We start from the raw sequence: 17,961 nt of genomic DNA, 5'->3' as shown, positions 1-17,961 counted from the left end.
AGGCTGGAGGTGAGCTGGGCACTGTCCAGTCTAGTGGGCAAGTAAAACAACAAAATGTTGGGCATCGTCTCAAATTCAACTCCAAAAGCACTGCTTTTTTTTCGCAAGAGATCATATGACATGTGACCGATTCAGATGCAAGTATCTTTTGTTTGTATAAATATGAACTTTACCTGAATATTAGAGCTGTCAAACTGCAATACAATATAATTAATACTTCTGGGTAAGTTAAACAGATATGTCCTTCAGTGGTTCCTGAGGGGGAAGTTGTCTAATAAAAATTTTTGATTCTTGGTAGATTGTTTTCCCAGCAAAAATTCATTTTGGGGCACAGCAATGCTTCCAAACAGGGACTTCAATTCAATGTAATTGCACTTCTGCATGCACTTTCTAGCTCCACTTGTACACAAAGCAGAATCTTCCTTGATGAAAAGCTATCAAAGCTTAAATCTACATTTCTTGCTTGCCATGTTTTGTACAAGTTGAACTGTGATGTCCTTTATTGGAAAACTCTATTAAGTACATGCTTTTGTCTCCAGAAAACTGCATGTTGTCTGCATATTGCTCGTTTAGTATCATAAAAAAAGGAGACTTTAGTTAACAAACATATGGAAACATCCAAATTTCATACAGTAAGATGATTCCCCGTTTTAGAGAGAAAAAAGACACCTGTGTACAGTCATAAACATAATGCTTTTCTGTTTTCATTCTTTGAAAAAACAGCCTGCAGGAAAGAAAATAATCAGAAAGACCATCAGTCACTGCAGAATGACTTTTTCTTTCTTAATCAGGGCTGCCGTGGACTCTTAGAAGGAACTCCCATCGATGCAATTGCTTTTCAGAGTAGATGCAAAGCGAGAAGTGTGCGGCAGACCCACCTGAAACACTTATTTCACTTCGTAAGGATTAACTTGCAAAGGACAGCAGACAGCATGGGGCTAGCTCCCTGTGAGCCCTGCGGAGATATTTCTACCACAGCTATAGAAAGCACGCATTGCTTCAGTGTATGTCCAGAGACACAAATAATTTTCTAGTTTTGTTTCTTCAGTAGTTTTCTCAACAAAAGCAACCATGTGGCAGGCTAAATATAGATTGACGTTTAGCATTTACCTGCCACTGATCAGTCTGTAAAGCCATATAAACTGACAGGTCAACTCTAGCATTGGCTAGACCATGAAACTGATTTCAAGCAAATAACTAACTTTGTTTTGAACTGTTACACAATTTTTTGCATTGTTCACATTACATTATCAAAACCAAACTGCAATCACCAAGACAACTGAAAACATTTTGGACAGTTTAAAAAATTAATGAAGACACTTCAATTCCACTTCTACTATTTTTAAAAGTCAAGCTCACAAACCCTGACTTCACAAAGTTCAACCAAGTTTAATGTGGTTATGAAAGCTGAAATATTGCTTGAATATTTCATAGGCTATTATGGTTCTCCCCTACCGCTGGCCATGCCTGTCCATTACGGATCTAAGTCCCCACAGCCAAAAAAGGCCTTTATTTTTTGGGAAGACAAGACAGACAGTTCATGACTCTTGGGGGGCAGTGCCACTCATGCAGACGCTAATGTCACTAATGTTGTTCCAAGCTCCCTGCCAGCCAGCTGCTTGCAACAGAGCAGTTGGTCTGACCTTTGGCCAGGAGCAGGAATGGCTCAATAGCATGAGAAGCTGCCTTATCTAATGGATTAAGTACAGGACCCAAGCCAAATGCCAGCTTTGACAAGGACTTGCTCTGTCGGCCTTAGCTGAGTCAGTTAACCTTTCTTAGTTTCCCATCTTTAAAATGGCAATGATAATTCCTCTTTACCAGCACTGCTGCAAACGTGTTGCAACGGACTGGTATCTCGAATGCATGAGATACCTTTACCAGGTGATTCTGTGTAGTGCTACAATCATTTTAAACTCATTTCCACACAATATTTACAGAAAAAAAAATAATAATAATCACAAGTCATCCTTTCACTGTATATTTAATTCTAAATCCTATGGCTAACGAAAAATGTCTTTTAAATCCTAATTTTGCCAGGATTAGTAGCCTAACACTGCCACTTTCTTAAAAAAAAAGTAGCTTTGCAGTAAACGATATCAGACTGATGTCTTCAGTCGACCTGTACGATAGGACCAGGTGAAATTTTATCTGCCATAGAAGATGGCCCATCTAGTAGATTTCCGTACTTTGTGAAGATAATTCAAGTGTATATTGAAATCTGGTTGCACTAATTGACAGAGAAAATTACTTTTAGAACCATATTTCCAAAGGGCCTCTGAATTTATTCCTTCAATTTTCCATGCATGGGCTTCCATACCTTTGTGAATTTAACGTTTGTGTACATCACTCTGACATTTCCTAGCATTTGAAGAACAATTTCAAAGACTATTTTTGCACATGTGGTATTAGGACATTTTAGTAGAACAGATTTTAGAAAACTAATTTACATTCTGCGTATTTAGCCGTCTTGGTATCTTGATCCTACTTTCAAGTGCTTTAATCAAAATTTTAACATGGAATTTTCTTAGAAGAGAGGCTGAATTCCAGACATAAAACTGAAAAAGAGTAAGGAAAAAAAAAATAATAAATCTGCCTCATTTTTTATGCTTAGTTTCTGTTCTTCAGAGGATGAGATGCCTGAAAAGCTTTTGGCTCTAAACCTAAATGCTACTGAGCTCTTTTAGTAAAATCTGCACGACATACCAGGTTCTGAAATCACAGCACCCAAAAAAGCTGCAGACAATTGATTAATAATGAGGTCAGAAATACAAATAAATTTACTTCTAATGAAGACTGGAGACACAGTAATCAAAGTGTTAAAAATTCATTTCATGCACATCTCATTTGCCTCTTAGCTGATATTTATCACATAATTCTGTGAGAAAGTAGAGGCCTAAGATGCTCCAGATAAATGTCTCAATTAATTGTACAGAGGTAGCCCTCTTTGAGCTGAACCAGAGCTGTGAGCTCTTTATTAAAAGCACTATTCTGTAGCCTGTAACCTTGTTCCTTGACTCCTCTCTAGTTTCCAATTTAAACAAGTCCCCATGCGGCCCGCTCTAAAGGGCTTTGTCTCCCTGTCATTGTTAAGAGAGCCGAGGCATCCTGGAAGTGTGAAATCAGACCTCATGAGCTGAACGGTTCCCCAGGGAACGCCGGACTGCGCAGAAGGTCAAAGTCATGGGCTGGACCATCTGAAAGCGTCTGATCGCCGGTCTGTGACACAGCGAGTGGGGTGGGGGCAGGGGGAGAGGGGAGCCGGGGGGCTGGAATGAAACACATCTTAATTAAAGCCCAAAGACAGCAAAACAAACTGTTTTCGAGGCAGGCTGTCACAAGGAGCTTGGGTTTTGCTCTGCTAATGAATCCGAGTTGCTAACTATTATTCCTTAAAACAACAGCACTTTCGCCAAAGCCAACCAGACCTGTGGCACATCTTCTTTTCCCACTCTGTTTGCCTCTTATCAGTGATAAGGCAGAGGTTTTGAGTTTTATTTCCTGGTACCAGGAAAAGGAGGGTTGCATCTTTGCCGTGGTTATAGGAGGTGCAGCCGCTGCCTGCAAAGCCGGCGGCAGCCTCCCACCACGACCCACCTACACTTGACATGGCTGCACAGGGAACATGCCGACACCCCTATGGCCTGAATTGGCATGGTGCCTGTGGCACTGCATTGGGTCTGTTGCCTTCCAAACCTCATACAAATTAGGTGAACACAATATGGATTAATTTCAGAGTCCAACTGGCAAGATGAGCCCATTATAATTTGCGTTTTACTGCACCATCAGTATATTCCTTCCCGTAGAAGGAGGCCACTGTAGGCACAGGAGCTGCTACGCCAGGACCCCACCAGCAGCCCGGCCCTCGCGAAGGCCCACCGGCCTCCCAGAGGAGCCGCAAGTGAGCCAAGACTGGGGGCAAGGGGGAAAGATACCTTCTTTGGCTGAGGATTTAGGGGGAAAAGAGCCCTGCAACAAGTCACTAAAACACAATGGAAGATTTGATTTAAATGAAACTTTCCTCTCAGGGAGAAAAGGAAAAAGTGACCACCACAAGCAAACATCTTTCCATTTGTTAGATTAGTTTCAAAAAAACATATTAAAAATATGTATTTTCCAGGAAGGGGTACTTGCTATGACTGCAGTTTCCAATAGAACCTAATTTTGCATTGGCGGAAGCCCTAAAATTTTGTCTGGGCCACGGAAAGATGCTGTTTTTCTGGAGCAAACATCCTCATAGCCCCTGCCATTCTCCCTAAGGCCCTGGTCCTGGAAGACATCCTTTCTTTCAGCTCTCCCCAAAAGCACTGTGAACCTTCAAGCACCGTCGGGGAATCTGCCAGTCGCTCAGTGGCCCTCCCTCTCCTAGACCTCCCTTGCAAGCAGGCTGAGTGAGGAGAAGTCTCACGTTGTCCTTTTCTGGGGTATTTTGAAAACCCAGTTGTGGCACATTCTAGTGCCCCATTTTCAAACTGGTGGTGCCCACTTCCTCCCCTGCTCACGTCAACCAAAACTTCAGCCCTGCCTGGCATCTTGTTCAACGCATGTATGTTGGGGGTGTGTGCTGTAAACAGCACATCCTGAACCACCAACCTAAATCTCCCTCTTAAAAAACCCACATGACAAACACCACCCCATCGCACCCCGTACTAACCTTAAAAATTTGAAGTGCACTGTCCGACACTGGGCTATTGAGACTGGAGAAAAAACTACCCACAACTATCAACAGTTTATTAGGGGCTTTACTGAAGTGACCTACTGTAGTAGCATTCAGCTGAACAAGGCTATGGGCTTTCTGTGGAAGGGAGAAGAATTGAGGGTTTCATTAAAAAGTAATTTGTGCTTTTTACTCATTCATTCAACGGGAGTCTCAATTGCTCTTTATTCACACAGAGTTAATACAGTATTACAATGCTGCTCAATGAATGTATGGTAACAAAAGAAAAATTTCACATTTTGAAAGGGAAAAAAAAAAGTCCTTTGCAACTGTAGTAAGATTGATGACTACTTAAAAGATTACAGAAATCTTTTTCTGTCTGTGCTTATGCTTAATGATGGAATATTAAGGATTTTTAAAATCCATTCAGCCCAAACTAATAAATTTTGATTTATTGCTTCACATGAAAAGATTGCTGAAAGGAAATGGGATATCTTCAGCAGACAGGAAACGGAGCAAACCACACAGGTACCATACAGGTGTGTCAGCTACTTTTCAGACTCAGGGGAGGGCAAAAGATTAACTCTGCAAAAATGATACAGTAAGAAGAGCAAACTACTCCATAGCTTTTACTCATACAAGCAATCCTTAGTCGTGTAAGCCGTACCACTGATGACAGTGCTCTCCACACTGACTAATAAGTATTGCTCAGTCAAAGAAAGGTGGAGGGTCAAGTTTTACACAATTTTGCAAACATGATTTATTGACAATCACCAAATAGCTACTTAGAGTTATTTCTAAATATTAGTATTCAAAGTTTAATCTGAAATGGACGAGCTGTATATACCCACAAGTTGCTAAAAATAGCTATAAATTACTGCAGCATTTAATAAAAGCCCTTTGTCCTCTTTTCAAAAGACCAGGTGATTTTGTCCAAAATATACAATGATTTCTGTAATGTCTGGAATGCACAGCCATTTCACAAACCATATCTGCTGTTTAAATGTTTTTTTTCTTGCTAATAAACAAAACATGTGGGAGACAGGAAGGTACTGAATGTTTTTCCCCTGTCTTCCTGACCATCACTTTAAATGCAATATCGGAAAATTTTTGGTAGCCCTGTACATCTTTAATTGAATCAAATGTATTTCCAAAAAATTTGTTCAACCAGCACAAATGACATGTTGATCTGGAAAAGTCGAAGACTGAACGAGGTCAGGGACTGAATTATCCCATTTGCCCCTGAATAACTTAATCTCTCTCTCTGTTCAGACCACATTGGATTATAAGGTCAAAGCAGAGAGGAATCTTTAGAAGCGTTTCTCCAACCTCCCTGAAAATAGAATCTGTTATTTTGCGTGCCACAAACTGGATGATCAGTTTCAACAATAAAATGTCTGCTCTGTTACATTCTCTGAGAAAAAAAAAAAAATACCGGTACTCAAGCTAATTTTTTAAAAAAACAACTGCTCCTATTAACAAAACTTTAAGTCCAAATTGTAGTTAAAGCAGCTAGATTAATATAGTTTCTTTTTGTTTGTTTGTTTTTTTGTTGTTTTCGTTGTTTTTTTTTTAAAGCAGAGATGGCTATTTTCTGAAGCAGTTCATTTTGCTCCATTCAACTTGTGCAGCGTGAAGGTGATTGTACTTCCAGGAGGTAACTTGGACATTTCTGGAGAAATATAGTCAGTATGGCTGAAATACTTTTTTTTTGTTATTTTGAAAAGCAAAAGGTTATATTATCCATTCAGCTATTTTATCACATAAAATAGAAAACAAAAAAAAGATTTTATTTCCCTTCTTAAACAGATAAGCAATAGTTATAGGAAACTGCATTTATTCTAAATGTCTGAAACCAACAGCAGCCTTGCTAACTATCTGGCAGATAGCAAGTGGTTCTTTTGGCAACAACTTTAAAGTAGTATGTAAGTCTAGCACCTTTTGCCTTGTCCTCTGGAATTCAGCTTTATTTCAGCTAATTTTTTATATTTTAATCTACTAGAAAAAGAAGTCTTTCCTATGTATCTTTTCCAGGACCTCTGATCAAGAACGTGTATTTCACCCTTCTGAGAAATAATAACCTTTTTGGGCTCTGCTGGCATTAGAATGACCTGTTGCCTTGCTTACAAAACTTTTGTTTGTTCATCTGCAGGTTTTTTCCTCAATGAGCAGAAGGTGAGACTGTATAAACAGACAATATTATTTGGATAAACTTATGTTTTAAACATTTATTTTTCCCTTTGAAAAAGGCCCAGTCTTAATATGGTATTTAGTGTCACAGAAACTAAATGAATACTTGCCTGTGACGTCCGCTGCCATCAATGCTTCTGCCCTGATGACCTTCACCTGAAGAAATCCCACATCCTTCATGTTATGGAACATCGTCATTGGACTCTAAAAAAATTATAAAAAGAAAAATAATTCTGGATGGCAAAAGAGACAAACCAAAATCAATATCAATAGCCTCCTCCCTAGCCCACATACAAGTTAGCATAAATCTAACTTACTCATATTCTAAATATCATTTTCTGAAGAATGTATAGTTGTCAGAGTTTCTTTCAGTATTTTGTAACTTTAACTTAACAATTAAAAAAATTAAAGGAAAATATCAGAATATAAATTATTAAGTATACACTAATTCTACTGAATTAATCCCCTAACAGTACATGAGCAACTGTCCATCAAAATTTTAAATGACAGAAGTGTATTAACAAAATTAACATAAAAAATAAAATACTTCCTTTCCCCAAATACTTCTGTGAGATCAGTGTTCACATTTGCCCTTTGATGGCCCCAATAATATTATAAACAGTGACTTCAGGCCAGTGTTGCTTTTGTTGTAGTGGAGCATCATATGCAAGCTTGCATATAGCTTGCAAATAATGTGAGCAAAAACAATCCAAAGAGGATTATGACAACTTAATAATAATCACATGCAAAAAAGATCCAAAAAATGAAAAAGATACTCCAATTCCATTGTAGGAAGCTTTTACTATAAAAAATTGTTTTAACATAAATTTCTGCAGTAGCTAAACATATTAAAAAGAGGAAGAAAAATTAAAAGAGTAGACTAATACTCGCATTTATTCATCCAAATTAGTTTTAGAAAGCTGCTTGGAAAATGTGTTCTGTTGCTGCTCTTTTTTCAAATAACTAAAAGTAACAAACTGGGAGTATTGCACCAGTTAGGTGTGATATGCTAAAATTCTCAGGCTCTAACTTTGAATATAATTTAAAAGTTGCAGATTTTCAAATTATAGAACATCGAATGCAACTCTGAATCTGCAATCAGTTAATAACAAAACCGGTATTACCGTTCAATTTTTAGATAACCTAGGGGAGGAACTCAAAAAGAGAAGACTAAAACTAGATTTTCAAATCCATTTTAAATCCTCTCTGTGTGTGTGTGTATATATATGTGGCCTAATTTTTTGTTGCTTTTGCAGGTTTTGTTCATAAATACTAGCACATACCTTTATTTTGAAGTATTTTAAAATCTGAACTAATGCATTTAAATGCTGTGGCCTTTTATAAACTTTTAATACAGTGCAAGTGAAATGTTTTCCATTGCTTATGATAACGACCAGATTTCTAGAAAACGCAAACATCAGGTAAAGCACCAATTTAACAATTCTTTAATTTCTTATGAAGGCAAAATCAACTGTTATGGAAAAACCAGAATAAATAACATCACTGATGAAAACCACAGGTGCTCCTTAAGTGAAATATTAAATGTCAGCTTGCAAAAACTGCAGTAGGTTTATGCACAGACAACCTATCCATTAAAATGTTAGACACACAATATGCATCCCTGTCTTTTTATTAATGAGACAACTCCAACAGTTAAATCACACTGATATTAATTTCACAAGCCCCAACTTGACCATTTACTGCTTATAGTGAAGGTTTGACCTTAGTACATCCAACTGCGGAATACAGTTAAGTGTAGTATCCCACATGCTACGTATGTACGAATACACAGATGCACGTTATCATGGTGCAATGATTCCTATTTTTTTATCATTTTTAATATGTTAATCATCAGAAATGCAGCTTATAAATTTCAATGGCCAACTTTAATCAGCATAGTCTCAAGGCCTTGCTTACGTGCTTACAAGCTGAGGGTGGCAGAGACGGTGCTACAGATAGCACGGTGATAATTCAGAAGCATGTTGGCACCGTCCCTCATTTATTACAATAACAATCAAGGTTTGGAAGCTTCTTATCAGAATTGGTACCACAACAGAGGTAATGCGGTTTTAATACCATGATGAAAGTGAAAGGATTTACAAAAATGTTTCCACATTTTACCCAAGTTTCCCCATGACTAAAACACCAAGCCACGGAAGGGAAACAAAGCAAAAACCAAATACAGAAGAAGGAAGCCAAGCCGTACAGCCCCCTTTTTCCAAATTTCACCCTGGTAAGCACATCTTGCAAAGGTGCCAGCACTGTATTTCACTTTTCTACCTTTGTTAGCATCCCACAGAATAATTATTTTTGAACTTTTTAGTTCCAGCAAGTCAGATGGCTCAGATTCATTTGCTGCACATCATGACTGTGGAGGCTGCTGAAAATGTATACAATGCCACAGCAGAGGCTCTGGGAGAAGCAAATGACTTTAATACATTACTTTAAATACGTAACTTTAAGTAATGATTTATCAGATGATATTCTGTCTTCTTCTTTATGATTATTGTTGAAGGCCTCAAAACCTGCACGGTTTCTGAAGCCTGAAATTTCCATAGCAGTGGAATCCGTGATTTGCTGTGAATCTTTTCAACCCTCAATAGATGGGAAAAGATTGAAATGCTCTGGAGATGAGTCCTCTTTATTTTTTTAATGAAAGGCTGTATAATATATTTTCTGTATGGCTGCAGCAGCTGTCAGGGAGAGCATCTCAGTTCAGCTCTATTATGGGAGAAGCAATACCCCATCCTATGGCATCGAGATACACTGAGGGGCCAGTACTGATTGACAGCTTGTCACCATGACGTCTTATTCCATCTCTGTTATGGAGAAAATTAATGTCACACCACCAGCCTTATGACTCGCTGTCATCTTAGAACTGCTCACCTTTTATCAATGCTCTAAATAACATTTCAAGCCCATCGTCTCACGGTGGACAATCTGGTCAAGGGACATTAAATCGGATGACTGTGAAATGTCATAATAAAAATGGAATGCTAACAACTTCTTCTCTAAACTAGCTCCTCTGGTTTTTAAACTGTGACAAGGGGGACCACGGGTTCAGCACACCCGTTCTGAAAAGGTCACACAATCTCTCTTGGTCTGTACCCATTAATGCGCCCCCCTCCTCACCCCAAAAGGAATTAATCTTTTCAGACAATTGTGGTAAAATAATGGTTCAAACAGTAATGCCTGTTTAATTTGTAAGGCTCTGATGTTCAGCTACAAATGGTTAAATGACAGTAATAGAGTCATTTTCCAAGGCTATTTGATCTGATAGCAAGGTCAGCTCATTAACTGCTTTTGGCTGCAGAAAGGGTGCAAAATACATTTCTCAAATGGAAGCCAGATTTTTTAAGAGGACAAAAAATAAACCCCAAAATGAAGCCACTCAATGGGGAACAATGCATCCTACTAATTGCACCGCCTTTCTTTGTATCAGTTCTGAGGTAGAGATATAAATACCAAAGACAAACTAAACACAGTGAAAATAAACTATCTGAATTTCGTTAATCCTTGTCATTTCTTTCGTCTGCTGTCCACTGGTCATTTTAATGAAAACAACGAAATTTATCAAAAAGGTATATTGATGCTACAGTTTTCAAAAACACATAATGAGAAATTCATGCCTATGCAATATGAATACCTTCCAAAAATATAAAGGTTTCCAAATGCATACAGTAACGTAAATATGAGAAAAGACATGTATCCATGAATATGTAAGAAACTGAAATAAACAGATCAATCTTAGGCCACATAATTATGCTTTACATAGGGGATGAAAAATTGGGAATTTAGGAAAAACCATTAACAACATACAGTCATAATATGTTTCTACGTTGATACTAAATTATCAAAACCATCAGTATCACTTGACTGCCATATCATCACACACAATAATCCACAGGAATACAGTATTGTTGCACCTGGTAGAAAGAAGCATATCACCTCGAAAACGTACCTGTCAGAAATTTATTATTTTTGTAAAGATCTATCCTGACAACCACAAACTGTCTTGGTGGATTCCAAAATGTGCAGTAACTCTCTTAATTGTAATTATTTTTCAGAGACGGTGCACAATACCTTAGCTCTCAGTTGGTTTAGGAATATTATGTTTAGCCTCACTAAGTCACCTCTATTAAACTGTGTTTACGATAACACTATTGGTGTATGAGTTGTACAAGCATTAGCAGACAGCTGATTCAGTGGAGATAGCCAGAATAAATTTGCTGAAGCGCACATCCTGCTAATCTGTTTGAAGAATATTGTACAGCATTAGTACTAGCACTTCATGTTATCTGCACAGCCTGATAAGGTACATCTTTATTAAATTCAGTTATTGAAAGGATGTCAGTCATGGAATAGGAATATTTTAAAATCTAAAAAAAAAAAAAAAAAAAAAAAAAAGCAGCTCTTTGTTAGTCAGAGCTTGGTTTAATGGCTGAGTGTCTAGAGAAGCCTTTCTAAACACCTGGCAGCATTGTACAATAACAGCTTTGTAATTTTAAGTGGAAATAGCTTTTTTTTTTTCTCCTCCTTCTTTCTCCATGTGTAGTGAGACAGTTACTTTTAGTGATTTAGGTATTAGCAAATGCTGGAGTAAGAGCTCCCCTCTCTGTTGCTTTGGTAAAACTACACAGATTCCGTGTAGTGTGAGGATGCTGGGAAATGAAAATAATTTGCTTCAGAATATTTAAAAATGTAAATACTGTTTAAAACAGTTATTTTGATGGTGCAAAATACTGCTCCAGCCTCTAATGTCCAGACAAAAAACCCAAGTTTTCTTGCCTTCTAGTAGATGCTCAAAAAAAAAAAAAAAATCTGAAAACTTGGAACCTCAAACCACTTGGCATAAATACTCATTCAAAACTTTACTGTCACTGAGTGACCCCTTATTTATTTTGTCCTTGGCTAAAATTATCTGCAGGACAGTAAAATTAACTTCCTTACGTTACATAATGGTATCAGATAGCTGAGTTACTATGTAAAAATACATCATAGTATAAAAAGGATTTGTAGCCTTCTTGATGTTACCTGCAGCAGCTGTGATATCAGTAACTGGTTTAAATGACTGTCATTGCTGAGTGTGATAAGGATATAAGGGGATATATTTAGATTTTCCCCCACGATAGTTATTATTTATATAAGCAAACATTTTGCAAACGAAAGACAAAAGAGAAGAACTCCATACATATCTCTTCAGTATCTCCTCTCGCTCCTTCTGGTCCTCCAGGGAGCTGATGGAGAGGTCAGAGATAGTGACTGCAGCTGAGGCTGTGAGAGTGACCAGCAACACCAGGCGTCCCTCTCCGTCCTCCAGCGGCACCTCCAACTTGTGGGTTTGTTCTTTACTCAGGGTCGAAAGATCAATCTGGCACCTAGAAACAAACATTCTCCATCAGCATATGGTTTTCTTCACATCAAGCAAGAGCACACTGGCTTACTGGCATTCAGCTGGACAAAATACCAAGTATGTAGAAATTGCTTCCCAGCTTCTGGAAGGATTTCTCTTCAGCTTCAATCCATGCTGCTTGCTTGACTTTTTTTTTCTTTTTTTTTTTTTTTCTTTTTTTTCTTTAAGCTACAACCTGCCATGCATGTGAACAATATTAAAAGAATGTACAGACACTAGAAACAAGGTTAGCTAATATGCCTTACTCGAAGCCAAAGAGAATTTTAAAAATCCAGCTCCAGATGGAAATTACACTTTTTAATTACGCCCCTTGTATAAACACAGAATGTAAGTTTTGATGTGAATATTTGTGATGCTATTCATCTAAGGACAGTAAAAATCCTCTCTTGAAAAAAAAATCTGTGTGGACTTAATTGTGATGAAGTTAACATGACTGAGCATAGAAAAACACGACTTGAGCACCACCCAAAAGGCTCAGCTCTCTCGCAGTAAGCTGTGTGTGGCTCAGAGTCAAAGCTTCATGCAGGCATCCGGGATAAAATTTGATGCCACAACCCCCTATATAATAAGATGTCTCATGTTGTAATGAGCAGGGACTGCTTATAACTGTGCAGAGTGGCTGAAGCCAATCCACCCTGCTTGATCCCCTTCTGAATAACCCTGGCTGTACCACACATCGAGCTAATGAAGAATGGCTCCACACATGCCAGCCAGCAGAAATATCTCTGCACCATCTTTAAAAATAAAAGGTTGCGCATGGAAGGCAAACCAGTATCCACTGCTAACAAAGAGCTGACCATAAGCTTTTAATCAAAACAATAGCACCTTAGGGTTACTAATTAGTCTGTGCACACCTCAGAAGTGTAATATTTTAATTTGTATAATTCACAAATTTCAGCTTTCCTAGATTGCAGCCCTGAGCATATCCAGAAATTCAACACCCATGTTAAATGTAATGCCAGCTTGCACGGCACAGGAATTTCTCTGAAAAAGCACAGTTTGGAATACTTCTACTTATACCATCTCCCAGTAACGTTTTGCCAATTCATTACTCTAAATAAAAACAGTAACAATATTGAAATGAAGTAAATGAATATATTCGATATACAGTTAAGTGGCTGAATACTCTACTTTCAATAGCGATTATTTAATGTGACAAGCACATGTTCTATATGCCACTCTCACTAAACTAAACATCTAGCAAACTCTTTTCATAAAATGTCAATTGATTTTGAAGAGAAAGATAATGTGGTGACCGCAGGGCCAATAAACTGAGAAAAAGGTGGCAGACATGAATAAATAGGCATTTAAGGATAGGAAATAGCCAATTATGAGAATAAATCCAGCCTCATAAAATGAGCACTGTGCTATCACAGGCAGATTAGATTTGCTACAGGAAAAATTCCTTTTTTTTTTTAAACATCTACTGCACTGTTGTGCAGCTGTCAAAATTAAAACTGCTGGAAAACTCATGCAGTAACAAGTTTATTAAGTTCTATTAGTTTACAATGAAAAAATTTCTAACTGATACAGCATTCTGAGCTTAATGTTTACTTTTTATTTTGAACTCTGGTTTATAAGGCTTGAGAAATGAAATTAGCAACAGCAAGGGAAAGACTAAAGATGTTGCTGTCAGTGCAGGCTGATGGTCAATGCAAGTTTTGTACACATACGTAGGCTGTGTACGTTATTTTTATTTAAGGTGCAGTGATTTATCTCAAGCCCTCCTTAAGACAGCAAATGTTGTAATCAAGCATTCAAAGCTGGCATGGGTTAGAATGTCCCTGGTGTTAACTATTCTTTGAATGTTTATTTCAAAACAGATACCCCTCAAAAATACATCTGTGCAATAATACTGTGACTTTAACCAATAATCACTGAAAGAACCAGTCTAATCTCTCTTAAAGTCCATAAAAGAATCAGAAAGTCATCATGACACAAGTAAGGCAGAAATAATCCACCCCCTCACTCAAAAACAGGCAACAAAAGCAACCAAGCAACCCTCACTAGAATAAAAAAAAAAAACCTCCGTAAGTCAGAAAACTGCAATGACTGTAAAATTACAGGGTTTATATCAGAGCTACAAGCTCCAAGTTCACCAATTCCTAAAGTTACAGCAGTTTTGCAACATTAGCAGTCCATGCTATTTTTTATTTAGGCTAAAAGAAGCAACTGACAATTCGATTTTACCCGTGCACCTTTCCTACAGCTATAATATGTTCCTAATAGCACCACATCTAGAACAGATTACCTGAGAAATATGTCTCTATTTAGTCTGCTTGATAGATCTCCATGAACAGCCCATCACCAGCTTGTTATTTCCTAAAATCATACAAAAAGTAGGGAGTGATCTGGAAGCTTTTTCCAGCAAAAGTCTTAAACATTTCACAGGAAAAATACTCTCTGAAGGGCCCTTGGGTAATGTGATAAAAAACTAGGGTTATTCCATCAAGGAGAGTCACCATCGCACTTTATGGAAATTTAGGTTACGAGTGTCTCTGCATACACAGCCAGGTGAAGGCACGTTGCTCATTCTGTGCCAGGTCCCCTCCCCTGGCCCTGCAGGAGATGCCGCTTGCACGTGTCAAACTCAAAGATGCCAAGGCTCAAGGAGCATTCAGTGTGAGGCGAGTGTGCCTGTAGCATGTGCACTTCAGGCAGAAGATGAGACTTTCAGACACTATAGGGAAAACCACCATTTTTTTCCATTAACAATTGAGTTTTTCATGGGGAAAAAAAAATAAAGTTATTTGCTCTCACATCAAATTTTCCGGGGGGGAGTGGGGAATCTAACTATTTTTTGTTAGATCTACTTTGCCCTCACCAGATCTTTGCATGGGACCAAAACAGTGAAGGAAGCCTGGTTTTATTAAGGCATCACCTAAGCGCTAACTCTATCCTAGAATAACCTTTACAGGCATCACTAGGAAACCCACAAAACTCCTTTTGGGATCAGATTTCCTTACAAGCACTGAAGTTACCAAAATACTTCAAAAGGTACACAGCTTTGGAAAGTTGAGACTGACAATGCCCCTTTACTTTCTACTGAGGGTATCTACAAGTATTCCAAGCTTTAAAGCTTCAGCAACGCTCACTTTTACATCAGTTAAGATGTTCTCTTAAAAGGCATTTGTCAACTACAACTGTTACCATGGAGAACAAAGATGCTTTGAGGATGAAGGTGAACTTGAATGTTACCAGAAAGTGGTGCAGAAAGGAGCATTATGGTGTTAGAAATTTTTGTCTTGCGTTTTCAAATTCAGGGCCATGAAAAATTACAGCCATTGCAAGACAGCCGTAAGTTGTGTATGACTGGCAGCTGCCACACTGAAAGCAGGAGATAAACAGTAAGTTTGGGTAATTCAGTTTCTGATGGAATTACTATTTACGAACTGACACTGAAAGAAAAAGTTCACTGCATAAAAAGAATTACAGCCACAAATAGCTGTTAACTCCATGGACAGGTTTTCAAGCATGGCTGCAAATCCTGTGTCAGGGAATATTCATTTTTTTAGGGTAGCTGGAGTATTTTGCATCACTCTGCTGCTCCAGGCTGCACGGTCCCCCCAGCGCAGCCCTGCGCCAGCACCGGCCGTGGCGGGCAGGGGCACCAGTGCCATCCCACTGGCTGGCTGACCCCTCTGCGAGCAGCTCGGAGGCACGTCCCCCCAGATCAGCTCCGCACATGAACATTATCAGGCGCTGGGCGGATCTGGATTTTCCGGCCTTGAGAGATCAGAAGGGAGAAAAACCACGCTCGTGTCTCAAGCTCATGTGCCAAAGTATCACAGATAAGTCGCCACAGAAAGAGGGTACGGCTCCCATGGAGGAAGATTTGAAGATTCAAGGGGAATTCACCACTTCTCTGAAACTGTGTTCAGTGTGTTAATCGCCCAAACTGTTAGAAATACATTTCTGATTTATTTTTAATTTGAATATATCTGGCCTTTGGTTCTTTTTATGCCTTTCTTTACTCGGTTGAAAAAGCCTTTAGTGCTCCGTATTTTCTCCTACTGAAGGTACTCACATACCATAATCATATCTCTTCTTGATCTTCCTTTTGATATGCTAAACACCTTCAGCTCCCTATACATTTCCTTGTAACACGTCTCCTACAGCCCTCAAATGACTTTTTGTAACTTTTCTGATTCAGTGAAATTCTCCTGCATCCTTTTTAAAGCGTGGAAGCCAGAACTGTATGTAGTATTTTATTATCAGCATGTCTAAGAGGTAAAAATCACCTCCCCTCTCTAGTTCTAACAGAACCTGGAATGTAGCACCGCGTTGGCACCCTGGTGAAATATCCTTGCTAATGAATGAATTACAAAGGTAGCGACATGACATAGAAGGCCTCTTAAAAGCCAGGTGGCCAGGCAAGGGAGAGACAGCAGATAGCGAGATCATTTTCTCACATGACAAAATAAAGCATAAAAGAGGAATTGGCACAATCCTAAGTGATAGGGACAGAAAAGCACCACTTGGCTACAACCCAGGCAACTTAATTATCATCATGACTTGTTCAGGAAGACAGCCTTTTAACTCCACTGTGATCCAGGTCTATGCTGCTCCAAAGGATGCCAAGGAGAGGAAACTGTGCGATTCTGCAATTAGAACTGAGCTGGACACACATCAGAAGCAGCGAGGCATGAACTGCTACAATTTGTGAGACTCCGTGTCTTTTATGAGCAGAGTAAAACCAAGAAACAAATGCAGAGAGGAAATTCTGCAAAGCGCCGACTGAGAATGACACCGCTCAGAAAGACAGGACTGCAGTAACGTGAAGTTCTTGGAAGAACCAGAGTGAGGCATTTTTAAGTGTAAAGATAATGAGAAAGAAATAAAATTACAGACCCCGCGTGATGCTTGTGACGGATAGAGGTGATAGACAGGAAACCAGGAAAGCTCCCAAAGGAGCTGGAGACTGCAGCTTGGCTAAGTAGGACAGTGACTGAGGAGTGTGGTGGCAAGCGTGGGGAGCTGGAGAGGATCCCCAGGAAGCCGGGAGCGCTCTGTCTCACTGCAGAGTTCAGCGGGGCCGGGGAAATGGTGCGGCCAGGTTCCACGCAGACACACATGGGGAGCAGGAAAGAGCCTTGCCGTTTGGGGTAAGTCGGTCTTGGTAACGGAATTACAGAGCTACATTAAATACAGATGATCTCACCAGTCATCGAGCCATACCCAAATATGGACAAGTGTTTATTGCTTGCTAAAAGAGGTACGGTCCATGCCATGAAATCCTGTTGATGGATTTTGAAACCACCAATTAACATTTTCCTAAGCATAGCTCTTCACAATAAAACTACAGATTTACTTTTGAAGCTGCAGAGACAGGAAAAAGTACTTGCAGATGTTTTACAACATGGTTTTCCCTACGCTGTCCCCACGGCACAGCTGCACACTGCAGACACGCGCTGTTAGTGCTGCCACCCATGCAGCTTCTTTCAGCCAAATTAACGCTTCCCTCTGCTACACCAGCCTATTGCTTTGAAGAACATTATGTCTTCCTATACATTCCTGTACGGTTCTAGTTGGTTAGAGCAGCTTTGCAAGAGCTTTCACACTGCTCCCATACAAACCCTTACCTACACCCCTGAACACCTTCTACACTGACTGTCATGCTCCGCATACCTAGGCAGCCATTTCCCTTTTCCTTCCCCCTTCCCCTTATTTTGCCGCTCTTACTTCATGCAGTGCATGCATT

The 17,961-nt window shown here is 39.1% G+C and overlaps 1 protein-coding gene across 5 annotated transcripts in view; it reads right to left on the bottom strand.

Annotated features, from left to right (window-relative positions):
- Positions 1-17,961, bottom strand: part of MCTP1 (multiple C2 and transmembrane domain containing 1) — a 277,984-nt gene that overhangs the window by 104,453 nt on the left and 155,570 nt on the right. For all 5 annotated transcript variants that reach the window (XM_080372351.1, XM_080372354.1, XM_080372352.1 and 2 more), the window contains 2 exons: positions 12,039-12,225; positions 6,958-7,051 (listed from right to left, as the gene is read on the bottom strand). In XM_080372351.1, coding sequence (XP_080228477.1) covers positions 6,958-7,051; positions 12,039-12,225 — 281 coding nt within the window. The remainder of the gene's footprint in view (positions 1-6,957; positions 7,052-12,038; positions 12,226-17,961) is intronic.

The sequence above is a fragment of the Falco punctatus genome (genome assembly GCF_963210335.1).
Source record: "Falco punctatus genome assembly, chromosome: Z".
NCBI lineage: Eukaryota > Metazoa > Chordata > Aves > Falconiformes > Falconidae > Falco > Falco punctatus.
Note: the sequence above shows the minus strand (reverse complement) of the source record. Positions and strands in the feature narration are given on the sequence as shown.